General features: G+C 48.7%; 2 protein-coding genes across 3 annotated transcripts in view; both read right to left on the bottom strand.

The window, feature by feature from the left end:
- Window positions 1-1,151: 1,151 nt before the first annotated feature.
- On the bottom strand, window positions 1,152-16,764 carry Tesmin (testis expressed metallothionein like protein). The gene is made up of 9 exons (XM_038344873.1): window positions 16,381-16,764; window positions 13,626-13,784; window positions 11,857-11,977; window positions 10,109-10,182; window positions 9,033-9,124; window positions 7,226-7,316; window positions 5,160-5,297; window positions 4,294-4,469; window positions 1,152-1,920 (listed from the first exon to the last, which is right to left on the bottom strand). Exons 1-9 carry the CDS (start codon window positions 16,762-16,764, stop codon window positions 1,728-1,730), a joined length of 1,428 nt encoding a protein of 475 aa, XP_038200801.1. The 3' UTR covers window positions 1,152-1,727.
- A 997-nt stretch (window positions 16,765-17,761) lies between these two features.
- Cpt1a (carnitine palmitoyltransferase 1A) overlaps window positions 17,762-25,719 on the bottom strand; it is a 62,884-nt gene continuing 54,926 nt past the window's right edge. For both annotated transcript variants that reach the window (XM_038336968.1, XM_038336976.1), the window contains exons 16-19: window positions 24,260-24,412; window positions 21,903-22,016; window positions 21,590-21,682; window positions 17,762-19,745 (exon numbers count right to left, since the gene is read on the bottom strand). In XM_038336968.1, the coding sequence (XP_038192896.1) occupies window positions 19,659-19,745; window positions 21,590-21,682; window positions 21,903-22,016; window positions 24,260-24,412 (447 nt within the window). In that variant the 3' untranslated portion in view covers window positions 17,762-19,658. The remainder of the gene's footprint in view (window positions 19,746-21,589; window positions 21,683-21,902; window positions 22,017-24,259; window positions 24,413-25,719) is intronic.

Raw genomic sequence — 25,719 nt, 5'->3', positions numbered from 1 at the left:
CACGAAGCAGCCTTCTCTTCTGGCTCCAGTGGTGGGGGCACCCTAATAAAAAGCTGGCTCTAGTTCTGAGGAGCTGGTCAGCTCATCAGAGCCTCCTGAGCCCTAGGTTCCTACGAGGCCATTGGTCTGAGGCCTCCGGGAGAAGGTTCCTGAAGCCATTCCCATGACAGCCCAGTCTCTGGGTCAGCAGTGCACAGCTATCTACACGCCCTCCTCTGCATCATCTTCTGACTCTAGATCTTTTCCCCATGGTGTGTTTGTGCATGCATGTCTGTGCAAGGGCACACATGTATGGGCATCTTTTTAGCTCAGGAGCCAGGGTCTCTTCTGCCTGGAATTTGTCAATTAAGCTATGCTGGCTGACCAGTGAGCCCCAGGGAGTCTCCTGTCTCTACTTCCCCAGTGCTGGGATTACAAGCCTATGTCTGGCTTTGGTTTGGTTGTTTTTTATGTGGCTGCAGCAGGAGTGGGCTGGCTGGGTGGGGGATGTTTGTTTTTAAACATGGGTTCTGGGAGTTGAACTCAAGTCCTCCAGCTCGCATAGCGAGTTCTTTACTGGTGGAGCCTTCTCCAGTCCTTTCCCTCTCGTCAGTGAACCCCTGGCTCCCCAGACAACCTCCACCACAGTCTTGTCTGTACCCAGGTGCCTCTCTTCACTTCTTTCTTTCTTTCTTCCTTCCTCTTTCTTTCTTTCTTTCTTTCTTTCTTTCTTTCTTTCTTTCCTTCCTTCCTTCCTTCCTTCCTTCTTTCTTTTTCTTTCTTTTCTTTCTTTTTTTGGGTTTTTTGATACAGGGTTTCTCTGTGTATCTCTAGCTGTCCTAGAACTAGCTCTGTAGACCAGGCTGGCCTCGAACTCACAGAGATCCACCTGCCTCTGCCTCCCTGAGTGCTGGGATTAAAGACGTGCGCCACCACCGCCCAGCTATGCCCAGGTTTAAGCCTCTCCAAGTGATGAAGCAGCAGTGCTGTTAGGGAGCAGACTCATGAAGAGACAAGGTCTCAGTGGAGTCTAGAGAGGCTATTGAGACAAAGTTTTTATTTTCAACTACTAACCTAGGTCCAACTGGGAATCTGGAAAGGTTCACTCTCACAACAGAATGCGAAGCATGGGCACAATTGCCCACCTCACCTGCTGGTGTCTGCAAGCTGGTCACTGCGACTGTTTTGCTGGCCACAATGTAATAGTAATTGCGGAGATGAGGGTTGGACAGGAGACTGCTTTCTCAATTCAAGCAGAAATTCAGAAAAATTAGCTCCCACCTGACCCCCTTACCACACTCGCTGTCACAGGCCTGGCCTGGAAGACCCCTGCTGGTCACCTGATCTGTGACTTGGGGTATCTGCAGAGCCTTGCTCTTTGGAGACTTAAAGCCTCCAAAAAGGCTCATAACAACTTGAATGGGGAAACTACTAAGCGATTTGAAAAGTGAACATATAACAACAATCAGAAAGCCACTCTTTTCTTATGCAGGGCAGGGGGTCCCCAGAGGGCCTCCTCAGGGACAGGAGGGCCAGTGTCCAGCCCCTAGGACAATTCTGCCTGCCTGTACTTCAGGGTGGCTTGAGCAGGCTGGCTGATCCAACACAGTGGGATGGCTCAGACCTCACGGTTGGCTGACCTGGCCATGTTACAGGGGCCTCGTGCCCCTCCCGTGGTACCACCTTCCTAGGTGCAAACTCCCCAAAGCTGAGGCTTGCCACAGGCATCCCCTTTACCAGCTTGCACTCTACTCAATTTTCAGCCCCTTGGACTTGAACTCGATGTGGAGAATCTGTGACAGGCACCTTCCAAACTCCTCCAGGACCATCTGCTCGGCCAAGCTTGGAGAGCAACGCTCTTGCTCTGCCTCCTCGCCCTGGGCCAGCAGGCAGGCACATGTGGCCTCCACTACTTCCCAGGAGATACAGGAGAAGGTCTGCCTGAGGAGAGACACAGCCACTCAGCGTCTTTACCATACAGCTTGGCAGTGCCCGATCATTCTAGTTCAAGGATCAATGGTCTCTAGAGGGGACACCCAAATCACCTCCCCTTCAAGGCCCAGGAAACATCTCAGATCCTGCATAGTACTGTCTTTCAATATCCCAGCATGGATAGGGGATGGGCTCATGAGGCCCCAGAACTCTCTGAGGAGTGACTGGCAGTTAATGGCTGCTGGGGAAAGGGACATTTTCTTCAAGGATGTAGCCAGTAGTAAATGGTCCATACCCAGTAAATAGCTACACCCTCTCCACAGGTGAGAAGCCCTAATTAAACACACAACAAATGAATCTCTCTCTCCCTCCCTCCCCCCCCCCTCTCTCTCACACACACAATCAAAAACAAGTGAGAGGAAGAGGACTAGTTCGAAAGAAGAGGGTCACAAGGATGGGTGGGGAAAAGAGAGCCAAAGGAAGACTATGATTACAATGCATCCCATACAAGCATACAATCGCCAAAAGACAACTTTTAAAAAGGTGCCATGTGCTTTTCTGCTAATAAAAGGGGCTCTGTTTGTGCTGAGCCCACTGGCCCAGGCCTGTGTCCCCACTTGGGCTAGAGGGAGAGATGTTGTTTTAACATGCCAGTTTATTTTATAACTAAATAAAAGAAGGTGTGAGGGTCAGGCTTGGGAGAGCAGCATAGGGACCCTGGCAGAGTATAAATGTCTCAGTGTGAAGGCCACTGACAGACCTAGAGGCTCATGTGCTTCAGTGGCAAAGTCACAGGTCACACAGGGCTTGGCAATGTAGGACTTCCAGACAGTGTACAGATGCCCTAAGCCCCCGGCATTAGTCAGCAGAGGATTGCTGACAGTGTGGCAGCCAGGCTGGGGGTCTGCAGGGCATTACGAGCTCAAAGTGCTGTGTGACTCAGACTCCCCTGTCACATCTGTGGGCATACCATGAGTTCACCTCACCCTGAACACCCTGAAGAGTCCCAGCCTGGTCTGCGCTGGCTGTTTTAGGGATGACCATTTCCTATTTGAGCTCCAGAGCAGGGAGACTCAACCAATCACCTATGAGCAAGGCTAACACTGACACCTTCAAGCAACCTCAAAGGAGGCTGGTCCTATGAGGCAGAGAGCATCACAGAGGATGCAGGCTTGTGAGAGTGCATCTCACATCTTTAACCAAATAAGCCTGAGTTTGGCTTTGCAGAATGAAGTTGGCTCATTTGTGATACCTGGATGACCACCTGCACAGCACTTAAAGGAATGCTCTTCCTTTGGTTGCTTAGGTTTTGGGGTGTGTGTGCATGTGTGTACATGTGTAGTGTATGGTGCATTTGTATAGATGGGTGTAATTGCATGCATGTGTGGAGGCCAGAGGTTGACACTGTGTGTCTTTCTTGATCACTCCTCAACTTTATATTTTGAGACAAATATATATTATTGAGTTAGGGATCCTTTGTTTTTGTCTCCCATGTGTTGGGATTACAGGCACCTGCCATACCCACCCAGACTTCACTCTCAGTTTACACAGCAAGGTCTATTGCATGGTCTCCCCAGAAGGACCACCTGATTTTCAAGGATAGAGTCTTTCATTGATTGACCTAAATAAAGCTCAGCAATTGGCTTGCCTCGCTAGTCAATGAACCACAGGAACCCTGTCTTCTCTCCCCCCTCCCAGTACTGAGATTACTAGCATAGTTCATCAAGCCTGATTTTTTTATATGGGAGCTAGGATTTGAACTTAGGTCCTCATGATTGCATAGCAGGCCTTTACCTATAGAGTGACTGTTTCCAACCCCTGGGAATAATATTTTTAAATAGGAAAATCAAGTCTAATATATGATCAAATGATGTCTCAGCCCTTAGGAGACTAAGATTAGTGTGGCTTCAAAACTACCAAGGGAAGACATCCAACCACAGTCCCTACTGCTAAGAGTTCAGCATGTATCCAAAACACATCTGTACTGCTGCCCACAGTAAAAGGTCAGGAGTGAGCTTGGCACAGCTCAGGAAGAAAGTCCTGGGTCCTAGGTTCTATCCCTAGCCTGGAAAATGGACAGAGACAAAGAAAGAGAAGAGGAAGGGAAGATGGAAGGGAGAGGTAGGACTCAGCATTTGTTGGCAGATTGAGCAAGACTCTGACCTCATTCAGAGACATAAGAATACCACTAGACCTGTGAACAGCCTGGGTAGAGCCTGTAAGTATTAACAGGAATACACAGACAGGGCAAAGGGAAAGAAAGGCCAAGATAAGAAGGAAGCCCAGTGTGTGTGTTATGCGTGCACTGCAAGCTCCAACCAATGCAGATGTGGTTTCTAAGCCTCCCTCAGAACTTCCAGTCTAATTGTTCAGAGCACCTACCTATTTTTTCTCAGCTTTAGAGGTCCTGAGAACTTGGCTGGGGACAGATGGTGGTTGCCTTCAAAGTCCCCAGCCTCCATATAGTGGGGTGTATTCATCAGCAGTTTTCGCTCTGGACTTTCTTCATAGTTTTTGCAAGCAATGCATTTGCAAATTGAAGAACACATGATTTTGGCCTGATGATAGAAAATGCTTTGTTGAAACCAGGGTCCTCCCCTCCTGCAAGCTACCCAGCACTCACATCTACTTTTGCCCATCTGCTTGATCAGATTAATTCAGATTAATACTAGAGGCTGTTCACCAGCGAGGGAAGCAGGCATGGCAGCATTAAGGAATGGCCATAAAGCAAGTGCTCTAGAGGTGAGGCCGTAGGATCATACATTCAAGGTCACCATCCTTGGCTAGGGACTGTGTTCCAGGCCAGCCTGAACTACAAGACCTGCCTATAAAAACAGAATTGTGTCATAGTTTTGTTTCCTGTTGCTGTGATAAAAATACCCTGAACAAAAGCAACTAGAAGGAGAAAGGGCCTTCTTCGGCACACAGTTCCTGGGTACTGTCCAGCAGGGGGAGGGAGTCAAGACCACAGGAGCCTGAAGCAGCTGCTCACATGGGATCCACAATCAGGAAGCAGAGAGTGATGGATGCTGCAGCTGCTGCTGCTGCTCAGCTCCCTCTCTCCACTTACACAGTCCAGGACCCCAGCCAGGGAGTGGTGCCACCCACAATGGCCAGGTCTTTCTTCCCACCTCAAAATAATCCCCACATGTATGGCTAGAGGCCTGTTTCCCAGGTGACTCTAGATTCTGTCAACCTGACAGTACCTCCCATTCCCCTTGGGAAGGAAGGATGGGAAGCCCACTTGCCTCATAGCACTCGCAGTAGTTCTTCAGGCAGCCTGAGCGCTTACAGCTGCACCCTTTGCTGTGTCGCAGCTTAGACACGCCCAGCCGGCCTTTCCCCATTTTCGGTTGGAAAGCTTCAGGATTTCTATCAAGACATGCCTAAGAGAGAACATGGGAACCATCAGGAAATGTGTGGGAACCAGAAGCAAGGCTCCATGAAAGGGAAGGCCACACCGGGGAAGCCACTGAGGGAGCTGCGTCCTCAAGGCACACCAGAGGTCTCAAGGATTCTGTGCGGCCATGCCACACACAGAACTGAGGCGCAGCAGGGCTCTAGAAGCACTGAACCCTTTCTCTGCATTTGAGAGCCAGGCCTACGTACTGTAAGAATAGTACATGGTAAAGACACTTTTCCAGCATGCCTCGCATCTTTGCTTGAGGCAGGTGAGGTCATGGCATAGAACAACTCACACCAACACCTAGCCATCTTTCTCTGTAATGAATGTTGTCTCTCATTTCACTCTGTTGACAAACTTGGGAGCTTAAGGGGTGTCAGGTAGGTGGTGTGTACATGGCTCAGAACAAGGGTGAGATCAACATGAAGGGAACCATTGGTCTTTCCCTGTGGTGAGCGACATTCTGTTCACCCAGCTGGCAGTTGTTCTATCCCACCACCGATGGGCTGAGGGCTTGTGGGCAGCTTTTGTCTGTTATGAATGAAGCTGCTAAGAACTTGCTTGGCAAATCTCTGTGAGGATTTCCTCTAATTTCCATCAGCTGGGTGCTAGGGAGGAGTAAGCTGGGTGACATCTAGGCAAACATGTAGCCGTTGGAGTGTCTGCTGATCATTTCTCAGCAGCTAGCTGGATAAGCCATGCTCCCATCCCTGGCACATGCGAGCCCTGATCTCACAGTAACAGCACACTCCCTGCTAAATAAAAAGCAACAGTTGGTGCCCTAAAGCTCGGGGTGTGGCCATTTTCTTTTGTCCTCTGAGTCTGACCATATTGGAATTGCTATGATAGCTCTAAGTGATATATCTGCAACTCAAGAGGGGGATTATTGTTCTAGGGAAACCAAACCAGACAGGCTGACCAAGGCTCAATTTTGTTCCCTTGAACAGGATACCCTCAGGCCTTAGCTGATGGCTCCTGACCCCTGGAAGTGTCTCCTTGGAGAAGATGCCAGACCCAGCCTAGCTATCCCTCCCATTCCCTGGTCCTTGTGCACACAGAAGGCATATATGCAGCAGGATCCTGCAGTCAGCCAGCAGCTTCATTGCCCCTTGAGAAAGTCTCAATTCTTTTGCACCTGAAGCTAGAGGGATGAAAATTGTAGAACGATTAATAAAAACCCAGAGATGGATATTGGGGTTCAACCTGAAGATCAGAAAAGCAAAGCAGCCAAACCCTAGAGAAATCTTACTGCTACCAAGTCTCAGACAAACAAAGGGGCAATCCTGCAAAGCTCTCCACCAACCTCAGACTCCATACTCTACTGAATTTCTTTCTCTTACCCTTTATATTCCTCGCTCTGTCCAGCCATATAGCTCCTGTCTCCACCTCCTTAGTGTTAGAATTAAAAGCGTGTGATCTCAAGTGAGCTGTTTCTCTTTAAGACAGATTCGATCTTGTGTAGCCCAAGGTGGCCTTGAACTAACAGAGATCCTTCTTCTTCTGTCTCCCAAGTCCTGGGATTAAGGGTGTGCTACCACTCCCTGGCCTGTATGGTTGAGTAGTGTGGCTGCTTTGCCCTCTGATCTTCAGGCAAGCTTTATTTCTTAAAACACAAATAATATACCAGTACAGAAAGCTTAAAGTCTATGAGGCTCAACCAAGTGCTTCCCACCCACAGGTAATAATACACTGTACCTCCTTGCACGGAGCTACCCAGAATTATGATCCTTGAACCAAGATAGACTCTGCTCATGAGTCAGAGCATCTCAGACTCTGCTGCAGCCCTGAAGCATCCCCGGTTGCTGGGTATCACTATATCTCGCCCAGGTCACTGCATCTATGCTTCTGTCTGAATTGGACTCTGGAGACTGTTCGCTGACAATACTGGTAAAGCTCTGTCAAGTGCATTACCTTAATGGCTTTGAAGCGCTCAAGCTCATGGCGTAGGTTGTTGCAGCTGCAGCTGTTGCAGAAGTCCCCGCTGGCAAAGCAGTCGCAATATCTGTGAGGGAAAGGCATAGGCAGCCTGAGATAAGAACACGCATACAAAGACAGGTGACTCAGTTTAGGGGCTTCTTTTGGACTTTTCATAAGAAAATCAGAATTAAAGGTGGTGTGTAGTGTCTACTAACACAGAAGAAAGAAACTAGTAAAGCCATTGGTTATAACCCAGAACCTGGCTAATCAGCACCATTTCCTGGAGGACACGCCATCCGCCCATCATCTCACTCTCTGCCCTCTGCTCTCCTCCTCTCTCCCTGGGACAGCAGTGAGGAGGAACACCAAGTTGTCAACACCTTCTTCCCAGAATGTGGCTTCTCCTTTTAGGCAACACTGCTCCCCTTTGCCAACATCCCTGACCTGTCAAGTCAAGTTGGCATAGCAACATAAGTAGCAGCAAAGAGAAACTGGGCATGGCACTCTCCCTGATCTCAGGCTCCTACACCCCAATCATCTAGGGATTCTTGTACAAGGTACTGGCATCATCAGCCATCAGTGTGCTCCCATTGTTGCCTGGGAAACCTCATGGACAGCCACCACTTGAATATGGTGTTCCCCTTTTGTCAGTGAAACACCTGCCACTTCTGGTGCATGACAGCAGCCACCTCTAGATCTACGCTGTTCCAGAGTGGCTGATGGCAATGTTTTCTGGGTCATCCTGCCCTGGTGCTTATGGAAAGGTAAAATAGTGTTCAAGGACATGCCTGGGCTGTCCTGTTCCATGTTCCTTCCATAGGCAGCAGACCCTGGAACTAGAGAGTCCAATTTGGGAGCCACAGCTCCAGGGAGAATTGAAGCCATACTCTGGGGGAAGCTTATTCACACCTAAACCCCCCAGAATTCCTTCACCTAAACTCTCCACTGATGAAATCCACAGGAGAAAGCAGCCACAGAGCATAAGGTGACCACGTGAGTAGAAACTCAAGAAAACAAGTGATTCAGACAAGCTGGCGCCTTACAAGCCAGCGCTGTAAGCTCCATTCTCCAAATGGCCCTGTGCCCTAACATGGGAAAGAAGAGGAGTACAGACTTCACCCCAACTCTCAGGAAAGGGAGGCAGAAAGATCAGGAGTTCAAGGCTAATCTTTGCTTCATAGCAGGTTTTAGGTCAGTTTGAGCTGCATGAGGCTGTTACTCCCAGCACCTGGAGGCAGAGGCAGGTAGATCTATGAGTTCCAGGCCAGCATAATCTACATAGTGAGTTCCAGGATAGCCAGAACTATAGAGAGACCCTGTCTCAAAACAAACAAACCGCCTAAAACAAAACAAAACCTGCCCTGCAAACCATTACACTCATTGTACAAAACCAACTCCCATTTCAGAGTGTGCCCCAAAGAGAAAGGGGCCCTTTGCCCAGTGAGAGGCCCCTTCTTGCTCTGTGAAATGATGGGGCAAAGATGATCCACATAAGCAGCTGCCTGTGTGTGAACTGTATCAACGATAGCCTACAAGAAACAGCGTGGCACCACCCAAGTGCAGGAAAAACCATGACAGAGCTACAACAGAGCCAGGGGACCATGGAACATGCACAGGACAGCAGACAGTGGAGGGGAGGCCAGGAGCCATCACTGATGTACCCACAGGTGATCAGTGACCCTGCTGGGAAGGGGAGATGCCCACTGATCTTTCAGCAAAGAGTGCAGCAGCAAGTGCAACTTATACAACAGCATCCTGGATGCTTGCATTAAAGGTAGTGGCTTCCAATTTTAATCCTTACCCAGCCAGAGCTATTTTGGATGGCCCTTGCATAGTGGGTCCTGATGGGAAGGCAGCTCCATTGACAGTTGATGGGAGAGCTCCATTATCAACCTGGATAGAGGCAAAAGCAAGAATGGTCTCTTCAGTGTGTGTGTGAAGTGTCAGCAGCAGCCCCTACAGGTGGATATCACAATCCCATATCCAGGTCTCATAACCACAGCAAGTCCACTGGCATTGAACCCATAGGCTGAGACCATCTCACAGCTATTCCTAGATCCAGGCCCAGGACCCCAGGCTACAAAGTGTCTGACCATAGGGATGATGAGAACAGTCAGGGTGGGGTGGGACCTGGGGCCAGCAAAGACAAGCTAGGGAGTAGTGCATACAGTTGTTGCTTGGAAGCTGGTGACAATGTCATTAGAACACTTTGTGTCCACAAACAAGTAGCTGGAAATAAAATCAGTTACAAATATCCCCAGACTAGAAGCATTCCAAAAGTACCACATTCTCAGAACAACAGAGAGACCTGGATATCGTAAGTCTCACTGGCAAATATTGTTTATCTTTTAGACTTTATAGCTGGACTCCATCCCTATACCCACACCTTTCCTACCTGACCAAAAACATCCCCGGCTGCGAACAAGCAGATAGGCATCCTCTATTCCCTCCCCACACTTTGCTAGCACAACTCTCTGAGCTTGCGTTTGTTCAGGTGGAGGGCCAGCCATGGGAGCATAAGGGACTCCTGGCTAATGCTGTGACCGACCATTACCCTTGTGGTCCCTCGTGTCCCTACTACTGATCTTCCATCTTAGTGTCTGGCACAGGTATGAAGGGACAAATACATAGTAATTGATTTTGATGTTTTTCTTAAGACAAGGTTCTATGTGACCCTGGCTGGTCTAGAACTTGCTATATAGATGAGGATGACCTTGAACTCCTGATCTTCCCATCTCCACTTCCCAACTGCTTAGATTATAGGCATGTGCCATGAGCGCTGGCTCTCACTGTAAACTGTATAACCTGAGGTAAATAAGTGCAGCCAGGAAAATGCCAGAAGACGACATCGAGTGTGTTTTGTACTAAATGACTCACCTGTGTGATGAGATTTAATTTTGCTGGTACTGGCAGAAGTCTTCCCACTAAAGTTGTCATTGGCTTAGGGAGATCTGTGAGAAAAAATTTGACATGAAATGGCAGCAAGCATCGAAATGTGTGGGTCTACCATGGACGGGCAAGGCTTATCCTTATCTTAGTCCTTTTGTTTTTAATTTTTTATTTATGCATGTGTGTGTGTATGCCACGTGTGCAGATGTCCACAGAGGCCTGAAGAGGGTGTCAGCTCCCTGAGTGCAAGGTTATAGGCAGTGTGTGAGCCATGTAAAGTGGGTGTGAACTGGGGTCTCCAGATGAGCAGCAAGTGCTCTCTACTGCTAAGCTGTTTCTCCTGCCCTTTGCTTTTAGACAGGTTCTCATAAAGCCCAGACTCAACTCACTATGCATGTAATCCTTGAGCTCTTGGTCCTCCTGTCTCTACCTTCCAGGGCTGGGTCACACATGTGCATCACTATTCCTGGGTTTTGTGATTTTTTTTCTATAGATGCTTTTGTGTTATTGTAATTTTTAAACTTATATTTTTTGCTGTTTTTTTTTAAACATAAACCTGTTTAGCCTGAGCATTGCAGAGGTCTACTATACTGAAAAGATGTTAGCACCCAGTTTCCAAAACCATGTGCCAAGATGTCCTTACATGACACAGTAGATTCACTGGACACCTTGAGGCATTTTACATTTTCAATGGAAACCTAGTGATTGGATCCATTTTGGATCAAGGAGGGAGTATGGAGACAGTGTTAGACTTCTCTTTGCCCTGGGCTCCAGAGACTGGTTGACTTGACACTGTTGGAAGGTTACCTTCTGTCACAGCAGCTTGAGTCCCTGAGTTTACCCAGAGAAGCTCACTGTCAAGGCCAAGGCAAGGCTTGGTTACACACAGGCCCAAAACCACATCATTTAATCTTTCTCTAGCCATTCATCAGCTTTAAAGTGTGTGGATCAGTCCTTTGGGGGTCATTTGTTAATTCTGGAGTCAGTGTGAGGAACTGGCTGGGTGAATGTCAGGTCACTGGAGAGTCAGCTTGGCATGCCTGATGATGAAAGCAGAGGAATGGATCAATCGCCCTTACTGATCACACAGACTGTTTCCATTAAAACACCAGTAATTTAGAGCACATGTGAGCGGCCCAGCCTCGAGCCATCGGGTAGGCTGATAACGTTTCAGGTGAACCACCTCTGCCCTGACTGGAGGAATGAAGCAGAACTATCCTGATGAGAGCTGTCACTTGCTAGAAGGCAAGGCAGTGAAGGACCCAGATAAGACCAAGAGTCATTTAATGTGTTCTAGACAGATTAGGCTATGGTGATCGATTTTGTTCCATTCTCTGACTGATATTGTACGGGTTTGTCTAAGCACTTATTTAATACATGACTGGCCTGTTTTACTATCAGTGTGTGTGTGTGTGTGTGTGTGTGTGTGTGTGTGTGTGTGTGTGTGTGTGTGTGCTTGCGCGTGTCTGTGTGGGGCTGTAGTGCGTGTGTGTGCACTGGCCTGTGGAGGCTGGAGGACTGTCCGTCAGTAGCCGTCCACCAGTTTGACTTTTTCTGAGGCAGGGTCTCTCATTGGTCCACTGGACTCTTGGTCAGCAGCCTGGATTGGGCAGCCAGCTAGGGACAGCCTCCTCCTAGGCCTCCTCACATTCTTAGACACAAAGACTAACACTCATTCACTACCCCATTCTTCACCACCTCCAGGGTGAGCCAGGGCAGCCTTTGTGTTGTGGTACCTGACTGTGGGAAATTGTTCTGGTCGTCATACTGAGGAAGCAGATGGAGTGCCTTGAGCTCCCTGGCGCCACAGTTGTCTATGCAGAGCATCTGGGCACCTCCTTTCAGCTGACAGATCACCTAGAACCACATGGTGAAGACGGTTAAGTGACTCCAGTTTGGAGCAGGAACAGAGGAAATCTGAGAAGACTCCCCCCTGGCAGGTCTAAGTGTGTGGGGGAAGGGGAGAGAAGGCAGTGTGTTCGCTATGTCTTCCTCTACACTAACTGCTGCTCTCTAGCCCCACCCCATGTATTCCTGTGACATGTATACACTCTCACAGGTTGCTACTGTATCCTCTGGAGGACCATATGCCTGTGGAGAGGGATTCCTTTCTGAAGGCCTTCAATCCACAGCCTTATGAACAGGGATTGAGCTTTTTCTCAGATCCCAGTTTCCCACCTCTGAGACCCTTGGGGGCTGAGTACATCTGTAGAATTAGCTTTAATTTGCTGGTTGTTCCCTCCTGCCACAGAGCCAGGCTGTTATCTAACAGGTGGTTTTTATGCCCATTGACTTTATTTCCTATAGGTACAGCTAAAAAAGGTGGAGTTGGTGACTGGAAACTTCTGAGAGAGCCTGCTGAACCCATGAGATAGCTGTCCGAACCCATGTGGGTTCTGACTGCTAGTCTTCAGCCAGCCAGGTATATCTGCACATCAAAGCCACCAATCTGGGTGCTGGAGGATGGTGCACCCTACATGCCCAGCTGCTCTAGGGTGTGCAGTATGAACACCAGGACAGGAGGACGCAAACAGGCACAAAGGACTGAGGTCATCTCATTAACGCCCATGAACCTGCTACCAGGGAAAACAATCATGTCATCCTGACAGCGGAGAGGCCAGCACCTTGCACAGCTGTATTCAGAGGGCATTGTCATCCTGACAGTGGAAAGGCCAGCACGTCACACAGCTGTATTCAGTGGGCAATGCAGCCACGTACCAGCACACACTCAGATGGTAATGGTCCACAGTGATGCCCAGCCCTGGGTCCCACACCTCAGGAAGAGACTGCAGGTGTCACCCTACAGTGTAGAGGGGGTCCTTTGTCCTATGGTTTCTGTAAGGTCGTGGGAAAGCTCTGCCATCAGAACCTGGGGTTTCAAGTAAGTCTCAGACTCAGACAGGTTCTAGTGTTTGCATCCCAAAGACAGACTTCACAAGGGGACATTATTTCAAGTATTTCTGGGACACTCTCTGTGTCTTCGACCAGGCCTCATCTGGAGCTGCTGAAGGCTCTGAGGGTGCACTACTTGTGTAGCCCAAGCTCGGCTGAAGCACTGGTGATTCCGTCACGTGCCCTGAGCAGTTCCAGAAGTACAACACACAACACCTATGGCTAAGACAGGCATAGAAGGGCTGCCTGCAGAGCTGCAGGAGAAGGAAATGACATTACACGGTCTCCGCACCCTATACACTATTGTCACTGGCAACCTGGAGGCAGGCAGGAAGGCTATAGAAGCACAGACTTGGGCCAACCAATCCTGCGAGCTTAGGCTGTCCCTAGACTATCCCTACCTCATTTCCTAACTCTGTACTTTACATGGACAGTGTGACTTTTGGTGACTCCCTGTGAGGCACAACAGTGTCCCAATCGTTACTTGATTTTCTGAGGTGGGGCAGAGATGAGAATCTTGGGGGTGAAAGGTGAAAGGTGGAGGTCTCAAGTTGACTCTCATGTTGTAGATGGACAAAGAGCAAGCCAGTGACAGGGCCCACGGGGCTCTTACCATGGGACTGGAGTCTTTCTTCCGAGGGCAGCTGGAAGCTTCCTCTGCCTCCTGGGATGATGGAAACTTGCAGCAGGATTCCTGAGTCAGAGGGGTCTGAAAAGCCGCATCTTCGGGGTTGCTGCCTGGCATATTGCTACCTGCGTCCTTGATTTCAACCTGGAAAAGCGAGGTGACATCAGCGAGCGCAGGGATGCGTGCTACAGTGGCAGTACACAGAACACTGAAGTCAGAGCTCTGGGTCAGCCGCAGAGCAGACTTCCCTGGTTCTCAGCACCAGAACCTTGTCCTGTGAGGAAGAAAGGGGTAAAGCATCTGAGCAGCCCCAGGAGAAGGCCTCTGAGGAGAGCCCTCAGTCACAGGGTGTGAAAAGGACTAGCGTTAGAGACATACTGAGAGCCTGCATCAAAAAGAAATAAACAGGCCAGCGAGATGGCTCAGTGTGTAAGAGCACCTGCACCTGAGGACCTGAGTTTGAGCCCAGGGCACAGACGGTAGAGAAAATCAACTCCTGGAAGCTGGTCTCTGACCTCAACATGCGTACTGTGGCACATGCAGCCACACACAAATGAATAAATCTAATTATAAAATAAACAAGACAAAATTACATTTACTAAGAAGCAATGGGATTTAAAAGCTGAAAGGTCCCAATGGTTACAAAATTTAGATCAGACTCAAGAAGACAAAGTGCAGCTAGATTTTGAGTGACAGCCTTACTCAGACATTTCAAATTTTATGAAAATGCAGGCTACTTACACTTCTTTTGGGGGGGGGGGTGCTTGCTGCCTTAGGAACTTGCCAGGAGTAGTTTGCTGGAGTCTCACTGAGATAACTTCCCTGGACCCACAAACACATTGCTGACCTCTTCATTAGCACTAAATACCAGAACCATTTGTTCCACAGCAGACTGAACTTAAATGCATGAACATGTAGGAAAGAGATTCCCATAGAAAGAGCCATGTAAGCTGGCCTAAGCCTGGAATCCTAGCCCCTTTGAGTTAGACACATGGGGGAGCAGGAATCCAAGATCATGTGCACGTACACAGAGCTCAGGGCCAGCCTGGGCTACATGAAACTGCCTCAAAAAAACCACAAACAAACCAAAAAGATGTTAGTGATTTACTCTGAATAGTTACTAGAATAGAAACAACAATTCTATTTGTTTAAAGGATAAATATACCTATGTCCTATCTACTTTTAAAATAATGAATCAAGCCGGGCAGTGGCACATGCCTTTAATCCCAGCACTTGGGAGGCAGAGGCGGGCGGATCTCTGTGAGTTCGAGGCCAGCCTGGTTTACAAGAGCTGGTTCCAGGACAGGCTCCAAAGCTACAGAGAAACCCTGTCTCGAAAAAAAAAATAATAATAATGAATCAGGAAATAGTCTCAATGCATTCAAAGAGAGACTTAAGAGATGGCTCGTCGATTAAGAGGAATTGTTGCTCTTGAAGAGGACCTGGGTTCAGTTCCCAGCACCCACAAGATAGTTCACAACTGTGGGTAACTCCAGCTTCAGGGGATCTGACACTGTCTTCTGCCTCTGTGGGCACTGCATGAATACAGTGTGCCCACATGTAGACAAACACATTTTTTAAAAATCTAAAATTTCAAAAAGCAGAGTGTTTTGTCATCCGATAATCTATAGCACCTGAATTCCACTAAAAGAGAGCGTGTCTTCAACAGTGGCACACCCACTTCCCTGTTCCACTTAGGGGAGAGAGCAGGGCTTAGGGCCATCAGACAAGGTGCCTGGTGAGCTCCCACTAGGGTAAATGGAACTGCTGGCATCTGGAACCACATGAAACTCGGGGAGGCCTCTGCCTCGGGATAAAGCTGGGCTAAAGTTCCTGTAGAGAACTTTAAATTAAGCAGGGAACTGCAGTTTTGGACCCTGAGCTCTAGCGACTGTGACTTATTCTGTACAAAGCCAGGCTCCTGTCATCTCCAAGAGATTCAAAAACTGTTCCATGAAAGCTTACTCTAGACCTGACACACTTGACTGGATGAGGAACCCAGTTTCCCAAGCTGGGTTCTTTGGGGGTTAACATGTGTGCTGGGCTTCCTTTAAGAAGGGCTGGGGACGTGGCTCAGTTGGATGGGTGCTTGACTAACATGAACTAGGCCCGGGGTTTGATCCCCAGTATTGTATAAACTGGGTGTGGTTGGGCACTCAGGAGGTAGAGGCAGGAGACTCAGGTTCAAGGTCATTCTCAGCTACACAGCAATTTCAAGGAACAGTAGCTGACTGAGAAGTAGCATTCATTCAGACGCCATTACATAGGTTTGAAGAACTGTCCCTTATTTTACAGAGGTGGAAAAATCATCAATTAGTGAACTCGTCAATAAATTAGTCTTTGGTGTGAACAAGTATATGTAAAGTAAAACAAACCCAGACTTTTAGGACTAGGTTGAAGACAATCTGCTGAGTATGCAAAAGACCCTGGGTTCCATCCCTAACACTATCCGGGTGGGGGCGGGGATGGGTGGAGGACACACACAAGCCTGACAGGCCAGGAATGAATGACTGATACCCTGGCTATGTGATGCTAAGCAGGTGTGTGTTCCGGAAGGGGAACAGGCTGGGCAGGGAGACTGAGGAGTGCTCAAGAGGTACCCTCGCGGTGCCTGTGCCCCCCGGGGACGCGCAGACTCTGGGTGAACTTGCGGTCCAGGACAAGACCCCGAGGGAGGGGGGTGAGGGGCGGGGAATGCACGCGGAGACACGGTGCGACGGCGCCCCCTGCCGGCGCTTACTGGGATCACGCGCACTCCTGCGCTCAGCGGCAACAGCGCGGGCGCGCGCGCCCCGGGAAGTAACGACGACAGCACGTGCACGCTGTAGGAGGGCGGCGGCGCGGTGTCGTCTGGGGTGCGGAGCTCGGGCAGCCCCGGGAAGTCGCCGAGCAGGGCGGCCGGTACCTCGGCGCCCGGCGAGGGGCTGAGCGCGCGCAGCAGCTGTTCCCCAGGCTCGGTGGCGCCCAGGTAGGCGTCGGCCAGCACAGGCAGCTCATCCCGCTCGGCCGCACCCGTCGCGGGGCTCAGCGCCAGCCCGTCCGTGAACCCACGCTCCGGCCCGAACAGCTCGGCGCCCAGCTCGTCTTCGGGGCCCGTCATGGCTCCGAGCAGAGCGTCCTCCATGGTCGTGGGGACCCGAGAACAGCGACACGACGCGGCCGCCCAGCGGGCCTCGACCCTGACAGGTTGTGCGGGCCGTTGACCGTTAGGGACGGGGCGGGGCCAGGACTGTGGTGGGTGGGGCCTCGGCCAAGCTGACAGGAGCCTGGGTAGTGGTAGGTGGGGCCTGTGGTGGGCGGGGCTTTGCCGTGGAGGGCGGGCTCTGCACCCTGGTGGGCGGGGCTCGAGCATGATGGGCGAGGCCTGGGCTGCGGCTGGTGGGCAGGACCTTCCTGTGTGCTTGAATGGAGGCTGGAGGGATCCATTCTCCAGGGATTAATCAGTCCTGCCCCCAGTGGGGAAACTGAGGCACCCAAAGTGGTGTTTCTTTTTTATATTTTTCTTTGGAGAATTTCGTATTTGAGTACAGTATTTAGATTATTCCCACCAGTTTTTGATTTTGAGTCAGGTTCTCACTAGGTAGCCCAGGGCTGGCCTGGAACTCAGAGAGCCGCCTGTCTCTGCCTCCCAAGAGTTGAGGTTAAAGCTTGACTGGCGTAGAGGGAATTTGAAGCAGCAAGCAGTGCTAAGAGGACCTCCTAGCTTGACACCGCATCGCTCTCCCAAGATTATTTTTAGAGAGGGGGAAAGCGAGTGTGTATGTGCGGGCGCACGTGTATACATGTGAGTGTAGTGACTGAGGAGGCCAGAAAAGGGTGTCTAATTCCCTGGAACTGGAGTCACAGGTAGCTGTAAGCCACCATATGCATGCCAGAAAGCGAGTTTGGGTCCCCTGCAAGAACAGCAAGTGCTCTTAACCTCTGAGTCACCTTCCAGTCTATTTATTATCTATCAATATCTATCTATCTACCTGTTTATTATCTCCCTCCCTCCCTCCCTCCCTCCCCCCACCCATCTCTCTGTATATGGACAGTGGTGTCCCCACATGGCCTGCTCAGAGGCCAGGACTTGTCATATAACCCTCACTGGTTAGTGTGACACCAGAGACAGGGACAAATGCTGGAGTGGACAGGATTAATGTTTTATTAAAGGTCAGCTACATCCATTCACACATGCATTTCTAAGATTTATATCCATACAGCATATGGTATTTACAGGCAATGGACAGATTAGGATACCGAATTCAAACCTTGGCTGAGGTAGGTAGGTAAGACTATGTTTTGTTCCGCATTAAATTAAATATATCATAGTCTTACCTCCTTTCAGCGCGCAGTGAAAGCCCACCCTTCCACCCTGTAAGGAATAGAAAATTGCATTGGTGACTGCTCAGGAGCAGCAAGGACTGGAAACCTGACTGAGAGAGGAATGTGACACTTGAGGACCAGCAGGGCTCCTCGGGCTAACAAAGGGTCAGTGATCACGGACAGCAGAGCTTAGGAGGCTCTGGCGTAATGCTTGCTTCTGTTTTGTATTTATGTTGCCTTTTGTTCTGTTTTTAAGAGGAAAAAATCTTTGGCCCTCTTAGGTATAATTTTTTTAGATTACAAAATCTATACACACATATTCGTAAGACATGCATAAGCTGTTCTGCCTGCACCTCTTGGCACTGCTGGTCACCCCACCTCACTTCTGTGTTACTGCTAGCACAGAGGCAGGAATTCAGCCAGGCCAGAGGGCACATTGGAAGTGGTCAGAAAAATAAATACATGATTTAAAACACCGATAACTAAGCTGTCAGGACAGGGTGGCAATGGGGGGAATCAATTATGCTTATGTTTACATAAGTCCAAACAGGCTTGGTGTGGAATTGCCTTGCAGTCCGTCAGGCGCTTTCAAGAAAGGCACTCCCATTGAGGGATGGCATTTGGGTACAAAGCACCCATTGCTTGAGACCCCTGAGTCTGTTGCCAAAATGACCTCATCTTCATGGAACTGAGAGCAAGTCTCTCTGACTGGGTGGGATTAGGAGGTGATCCCATTGATGTCTAGGGTGTGTGTCTTCTGGCTGCCTGTGTCGGTTCTGCTCCTGACTCAGTGACCAGGGTCCTACTCTCCTTGCCACCAGCTGCCAAATATACCAAGCCATATTCTCCAGCTGGTCTCCAACCATAGAGTTTGACTCCCAAACCCCTTGCTCCCCGCTGCTGACATGCCTATTCTGCTGCTTAATGGAACTGGCAGGCAATGACACTCCAGCATTGCTGCCTCACCAGGGACCTGGTCTTCTGGGGTAGGGGAAGTGCTTACTTAGGGGCGGGCGTCCCTATGTAGGAAAGGAAACCGTGAGGGGAAGCCACATCCTCACATATCCACCCAAAGACTTCACAAATAAGTCTCTAATGCCCTGCTTACCAAGGGCTTCCGACTTTAAGGCACTGGGTTTTGAAGACGTGTGAAGATGGTGACATTGACGAGGTGGTGTCCTCCTTCCTGGAATGTGGACTCCCAAAGGGATGACGGCTGTCACCCACAGCAAAACCTTAATCCCAGGGACAGCATTCCATTAGTGCATTACGAGTGTGTTAGCTGTTACGTCCACTGGCTCCGAAGACAAGGTGACCTTTGTACTGCCTGGGTGGAGTCAGGCACCCTCCAGTCCTGGATATTTATAGGTTACCCCCAAGGAAGTCTTGTCACCTCCAACACACGTGAAGCTACAACCCTAATAATCCAGGAATTCACCAGCATTTTAATCTCTTCACCCAGTAGGAGCTGATTCAAAAGACCTCAGGGGACTGGGCCCAGTATTCCAGGAGCCAGGGCATCTCTGGATGTAGTAGGGTCACACTTCACAGTGGGGCTTCTGTTGTTCTAGGGAGACAGGCGGTAAACCTTCTGGAAGGAAAACTGAGTCTTAGGAGAGCAATCTTCTGACTGTCCTACAGTCAGGAGCGACACCTATTCTTCATTTGGTTTGTATCACAAGAGTCTGTCTTCCTTCCATGCGGCTCAGGAGGTTACTTTTTGGAATTGGTGGTGAGGCCAAACAAGGTGATAATGTCCACCATGGCGTCTTTCAAGTGTTTCCCAAAGCGGTGTGAGTCCTGAAGGGAACAGAGCAGAACACCACATCAACAGCTGAGCCTGAGGCAGGAGCATGGACTGCATCAAGTCCTTAAAAGCCAAGTGAAAGGAGCTGGGGGATGGCTCAGTGGACAAAATGCTTGTGCAAACCTGAGGAGGACCTGCGTTTGGGTCCCCAGCACCCATGTAAAAGCAGTGCATGGCCTTAACCACCTGTGACCCAACCAGGGATGAGGGCAGAGGCAGCAAGATTTGTGGAAACCTGCTGATCAAACAGCCTGGGCCCAAACAGTAGCTCCAAGTTCATAGAGAGACCCTGTCTCCAGGGAATAAAGATACGGATAGATACCCAGTTCTCTCTGTTCCCATGCACGTGAGACTTAAGACCACTGCTAGCCAATGAAAGTAGGCAAACAAAATAAGCATACACCTTTCAATGAGTGAAATTTATCTATATGAAAATAAGCTAATAGGGAGAATGAAGGGCGTAGTCAAGGAGAAGCCATGTAGCTGCCGGAGACAGAAGTGCTGAAACCTTGCTGAGACAGTCTCACTAAGTTGGCCGAGCTGGTCTTAGAAGTGACTTGCACCTGGGAACATCACCTCTGTGACCAGATTTGTATCAATCATTTTTGAAGGGCTGAGAACTTGATATTGGATAATCAACTAAGGAATCTTCTCTGAGGAAGACCATTTCTCCTGTTCTCAGAAGACATTTTGGACATAAGACTTGGAGAACCTGATCTGTAAGTGATCTGAAACCCCCTGCACCCTGAGAACAAGATTTCATGGCACCAAATGTTTCCACACAAACTTCCAAAGAAAGATGAAACCAACAGTCCCACTCAGCTATGGCACCAATGAGCAACAGCAATGAAGCATGGCACACTTCCTGGCAATAACCAACAGAGATTATGCTTCCTCCAAATGTCAGAGAGACTAAACTCATGAAGTTTCATTAACCTGGATAGTTAGCTTTATTTGCCTTGTTCCCTTTCTGAAAAATGACTCACTGTTATAACTAGCTAGGATTACGAAGCAGAGTAGTTAGAATAATGGTCAAAGCAAATACAGTATGTGATTGACTTCACTCAGTTTCTTGTAAACGGAAATCAAGGGCTCATCATCTTTCTGCTAGAAAAACTTTCTAAGGATATCTTTAAGGTGAAAGCTCAAAAATAAAGGAATTAAATTTTCAATTTACAAGAGAAGCATGAACTGAACATTGACTAAATTATTTAATATGAGAGTCTACGTCTATATGGCCTCCAGATAAAAGGTTTAAAGTTATTGAAGAAGTATTGCAATTGCAAATAGCCACATATATATTATGATATGAATAAAAGAAACATCATCTTTGGTTCTACACTAAATTTTATCATGTATACTGTCTTCCTGATATCCAGATAAAGGATCATAGAAATTAACTGGATGTGGCCTTAGACAAACTGTAATGTTTAATTTCAAAAATAAGAGTTAGTTTAGAGATGTTCACTTATTAACTCACTGAAGACTGTACGACTGTTTGCTATAGCCCACCATCTCCTGCCATATGTGTGCATGTGATTGCAATCAAGTCCTTGTGCAAGAATTAAACCATTAATACTTTATGTTTTACAAATAAATAAATAGTTAGAAGAGGAGGAGGAGGGGAAGGAGGAAGAAGAGGAGGAAGAGGAAGAGGAAGAGGAAAAGGAAGAAGAAGAAGAAGAAGAAGAAGAAGAAGAAGAAGAAGAAGAAGAAGAAGAAGAAGAAGAAAAGCTAATAAATGTTGACACCTCAACTGAATGTTTCTATAAAGATGTGCTCCTTCCAAAATGAAAATTAACCCATTTCTGGAAAAAGGAGTTCCCAGTATACTCACTGTCTCAGGGCTAGAGAACTTGGAAGAAATGTGGAAGTGGATGAAATTCTCTCCCACAATAATGTATGAAACACCATAGCCATCATCAGCAACCTGCAGAGACAGAGGTCAGTTTCATCACTAGGAAATGAGATCATGTGTGTGGGGACTTCATGTTCTCAATATAAACTGGGCAGCAGTGGGGCCTCACTGCTGGATCCCAGCACTGGAGAGGCTGACGTAGTGGGTTCAAGGCCAGCCTAGACTATGTAGTAAGTGGATCTGAGGAAACGGGATAGGTTTGAAGTTAGTGAGTGCGCTTGGCTGCACTTACCGGCCCAAAGCCACCTCCACACGACACATACTCAGGATTTTTCTCAAAGTCAAACAGCTCCACCTGCTGCTGAGGAGTCTGGCTTGTGGATAACCTCCATGGTTCAGACAAAACCTGTGACAAAGCAAGAAATGTCTGAATGACACTTTCCCACCCTCTTCTCCTAATGAGCAGTGACTGTCAACTTGACATAGCCAAGAATCACCTCGGGGGGTACAGACATAAAGCATTCTCAACTAAGTAACTATGTTAGGCTGATTTGTGCACATGTCTGTGGAAGACTGTCCTAACTGATGCAGGAAGGTCCAGCTCATTGGAGGTGGCTCTGTTCCCTGGACAGGGAGCTGTACAAAGAATCCACAGTTGGAGAGGGCAGGAGACATGGATCTTGCAGAGGACCCACATTTGATTGCTAGCACCCACATGGTGGTTCACAACTGTCTGTAACACACGTGATGCACAGATATATGTACACACAAGCAAAACACTCATAAATGTAACATTTTATTTTTAGAGAAAGCTAACTAGATGTGAGCCTGTGCACAAGCCTGCAAGGAGCGTTCCTCCATGCTTTCTGCTAAGTTCCAGCCCTGACTTCCCTCATGATGGGCTGTGACCTAAAAATGTAGCCAGATAAACTCATTCCTCCCCAAGTGGCAAGTGCTCAGAGTGTTTAATGACAGCAGCAGAAAGCAGTATAGAACACCCCTCCTCTTCGTTGCCTAAGGACCACTAACAGAGAAAGGAAAGACCCTGAAGGCTGCACAAAGATTAAAGTGTGTGAGCAGGAAGCCATTCCCATTGACCAAACCACCTCTCATTTGGGAGGTGGAGGACAGTCAGTGGGATCTGGGGCAGCTTCTATGAGCCCACTTACTGATTTTCCAAGCTGGTTATTCATAGTCACTATTGAAAGTCAATATGGTGATACATACCTGTAATCCCAACATTTAAGAGGCTGAGGCAGGAAGATTGCTATTTAAGGCTAGCCTAGGCTACAAAGTGAGATCCTGTCTCAACAGAACAGGAAAACCAGGCTGGACACCAATAGTTCTAGCACTTAGGAGGTGGAGGCAAAGAGGTCTGCAGTTCCAGGCTACCTCGGCTACCTATGTGTTTGAGACCGTAGAGATGTTGTCTTAAAACAAAAAAACCAACAACCCTCCAAAAACAATTCCAACAACAACAACAACAACAACAAAATGCTAAGTTTTTAAAGTTTGGGTGTAGCGGCACATAACTTTAGTCTTGGCTACCTTAGGATGCTGAGGCAGGAGAATCATTTAACACAGGAGTTTGCGAACAGATTGGCCAATATGGTGAGCCTATCTCAAACTTTAAAAAATATTTAAACTCACAAATATTAAGAACAAAGATGAAGCCAGGTGTGGTAGTACATACCTTTAATCCCAGTACCTGGGAGGCAGAGGCAGGTGCATCTCTGTGAGCTCAAAGGTAGCATGGTCTACATACTGATTTCCAAGGTAGCCAGGGCTATATAGTGAGATCCTGCCTCAACCCAAAAAAAGATGGCTGGAGAGATGGCTCATTGGTTAAGAGCAATGGCTGCTTTCCCAGAGGACCTCTGTCCTTAGCACCCACATGACAGCTAACAACCATCTGTAACTTCAGTTCCAGGGGGCCCAATGCCCTCCACAAACACTAAGCACAGTACACAGATATACACGTGGGTAGAACAGTCATACACACAAAACAATAAAAACAAAAATGAGGAGCTGGGGAAATGGCTCAGTGGGTAAGAATGTTTCCTGTGCAAGCATGAAGACCCGAGTTCAGATCCCTAGCATCATGGAGAAAACAAACACCAACAAAAACAACAAATGGAGCAGTACGGATACCAGCAACCCCAGTGCTGGGTGTGGGCAGAAACGGCGCTATATGGTACTGCTGGCTGCCAGTCTTGTCAAAAAATTGGTGAGCTGACCCTGGAGGTTCAGTTCTCAAGGGAGTAAGGTGGAGGGTGATGCTAGAGATAGCTAATCTGGCTTCCGCGTGCATCCTTGCTCACATGAGTGCACAGGGAACAAAGAGATAGTAATCTGGCTTTCACGTGCATCCTTGCTCACGTGAGTGCACAGGGAACAAAGCTGACAGACATTCAGTGCTCATCTCTTCCTGATTATTTCCCGTATTTTACCAGCACTCAGCTCCTGTTGCTGCTGCTAGGAGGGCCCACATCAGCCTTTCCAAGCTGCTGAAGAAACATGGTACCAAAGTTGCAGCTTGCATCTCCACAGTCCTATTGCCTTTTCACCCATGCTGATGCACAAGGCTGGAGCAATACTAAGATGTTTCCAGCAAGCAGGCTGAGTGTGCAGCCTGGGGAGGCGGCTTACCTCCTTCAAGAAAGGAGAGTCAACTGCCAGATACTTGGACACCACATAGAGGCAGAAGAGGTGACGGTCAATGCCGGCGCCGGTCATGGCGAGGCGGTACAGGTGCTGGTGCTTCTCGCAAGCTATCTTGAACAACTTGAGCCTCTGCTCCGCCTAAGGGTCAACAGGACAAGGATATGCTTTGCATGGCTCTGTTGTGTGCCGGGCCACTTTCTCTTCAGTGGTCTGTAAAAGGCTGTGGGATGTGCCAGGGTTCCGTGACCAGGATGTGGTGACAGAGCTCTACCAGCCCACTATCCCTTCCCAGATGCTTACTTCAAAAGGGCTGCTGGGGCAAGTTGGTTGTTGGAGAGGCACCCTGTGTGGGTGTCTGCTGTGTACACCCCCGTGAGGGAACCAAAGCCCAGCTGTCCCCTCAGTTTATTTTGTTACCCTCCTTGGCAATTCTGATAAAATGGTACTGTGAGGACTTCAGTGTGACCCGAATGGGATGCTTCAGGGAACTGAAGTTGTGTGCTTGCTGCACAAAAGCACAAGGACCGAACCTCATTCCTCAGGACTTGCTGACCAGCCAGTCTAGTCAAAATAGCCAGCTCCAGACTCAGTGAGAGACCTCGTCTCAAAATAAGAGGCTGAGAATGAGGAGGAAGACACCAACACTGACTTCTGGCCTCAGTTTACACTCACATATGCACACCACACATACACACACACATACACACACATACGCCACAATCACATACACATACGCTGCTTTAGGTTCTTCTGGACATTACAACATCATCTGAGCAACCTGTGCCCTTTACACAGAGGTATGTCAAGGCACTGACCCTTCTATGAACAACCCGGCCTCTGGTCATATTGAAGGTTCTAGTGACAAATGGCATCACCTGCCTTCTTTTTCTAGAGGAAAGAGAGCCGTAGTTGGGGCTCTCTTGTAGCCCATTGTCTGTTGGTGGCAAGCACCTATCCGGGAGCCTGGGGAACTGGGCACAGATCTGAATGTGGCCATGTGCTAGCTGGAGCCAGCAGTGGACTGAATTCATCTGCGTCTGGCGTCTATTTCTTCATTCTCATAAAGCTACTACAGGGCTCCTAAGAGGCAGAACACAGGAAGTCCCAGCTTTGCCTGGCAGAGCTCGGAAGATCCCAGAGACACCAGTGATCCCAGAGATACCAGTGATGGATGTCTGTTTCCTGTTCCTGCGCTGTGCCCATCCTCATGTGAAGGTTCTCAGGACAAATACTCATTCCCAAAAGCTCAGTGGACAATACTCTCTTTGTACATGTCCCCACTGAGCTTCTTAAATGCTTTGTTTCTTTGCATGAGGCGCTGGGGAGAGACAGGGGAAGGAGAATAGAGGGAGGAGGGTAGAGGGAAGAGGGAGACGGAGGAAGGGTGCATACGGAAGGGCTAGAGAGCCTCATGGTCAGCTTCTAGGGTCCTGTGAGAAAGCACG

The sequence above is a fragment of the Arvicola amphibius genome, chromosome 1 (genome assembly GCF_903992535.2).
Source record: "Arvicola amphibius chromosome 1, mArvAmp1.2, whole genome shotgun sequence".
NCBI classification, from domain to species: domain Eukaryota; kingdom Metazoa; phylum Chordata; class Mammalia; order Rodentia; family Cricetidae; genus Arvicola; species Arvicola amphibius.
This window is presented reverse-complemented; position numbering and strand designations above follow the sequence as displayed.

Coding starts and splice junctions, on each gene's coding strand:
- Tesmin (XM_038344873.1), bottom strand. CDS start 16,764: ATGGAGGACGCTCTGCTCGGAGCCATGACGGGCCCCGAAGACGAGCTG. Junction 13,785..16,380: donor CAGGAGTGCGCGTGATCCCA/GTAAGCGCCGGC, acceptor TCGCTTTTCCAG/GTTGAAATCAAGGACGCAGG. Junction 9,125..10,108: donor AATTAAATCTCATCACACAG/GTGAGTCATTTA, acceptor GCCTCTATCCAG/GTTGATAATGGAGCTCTCCC.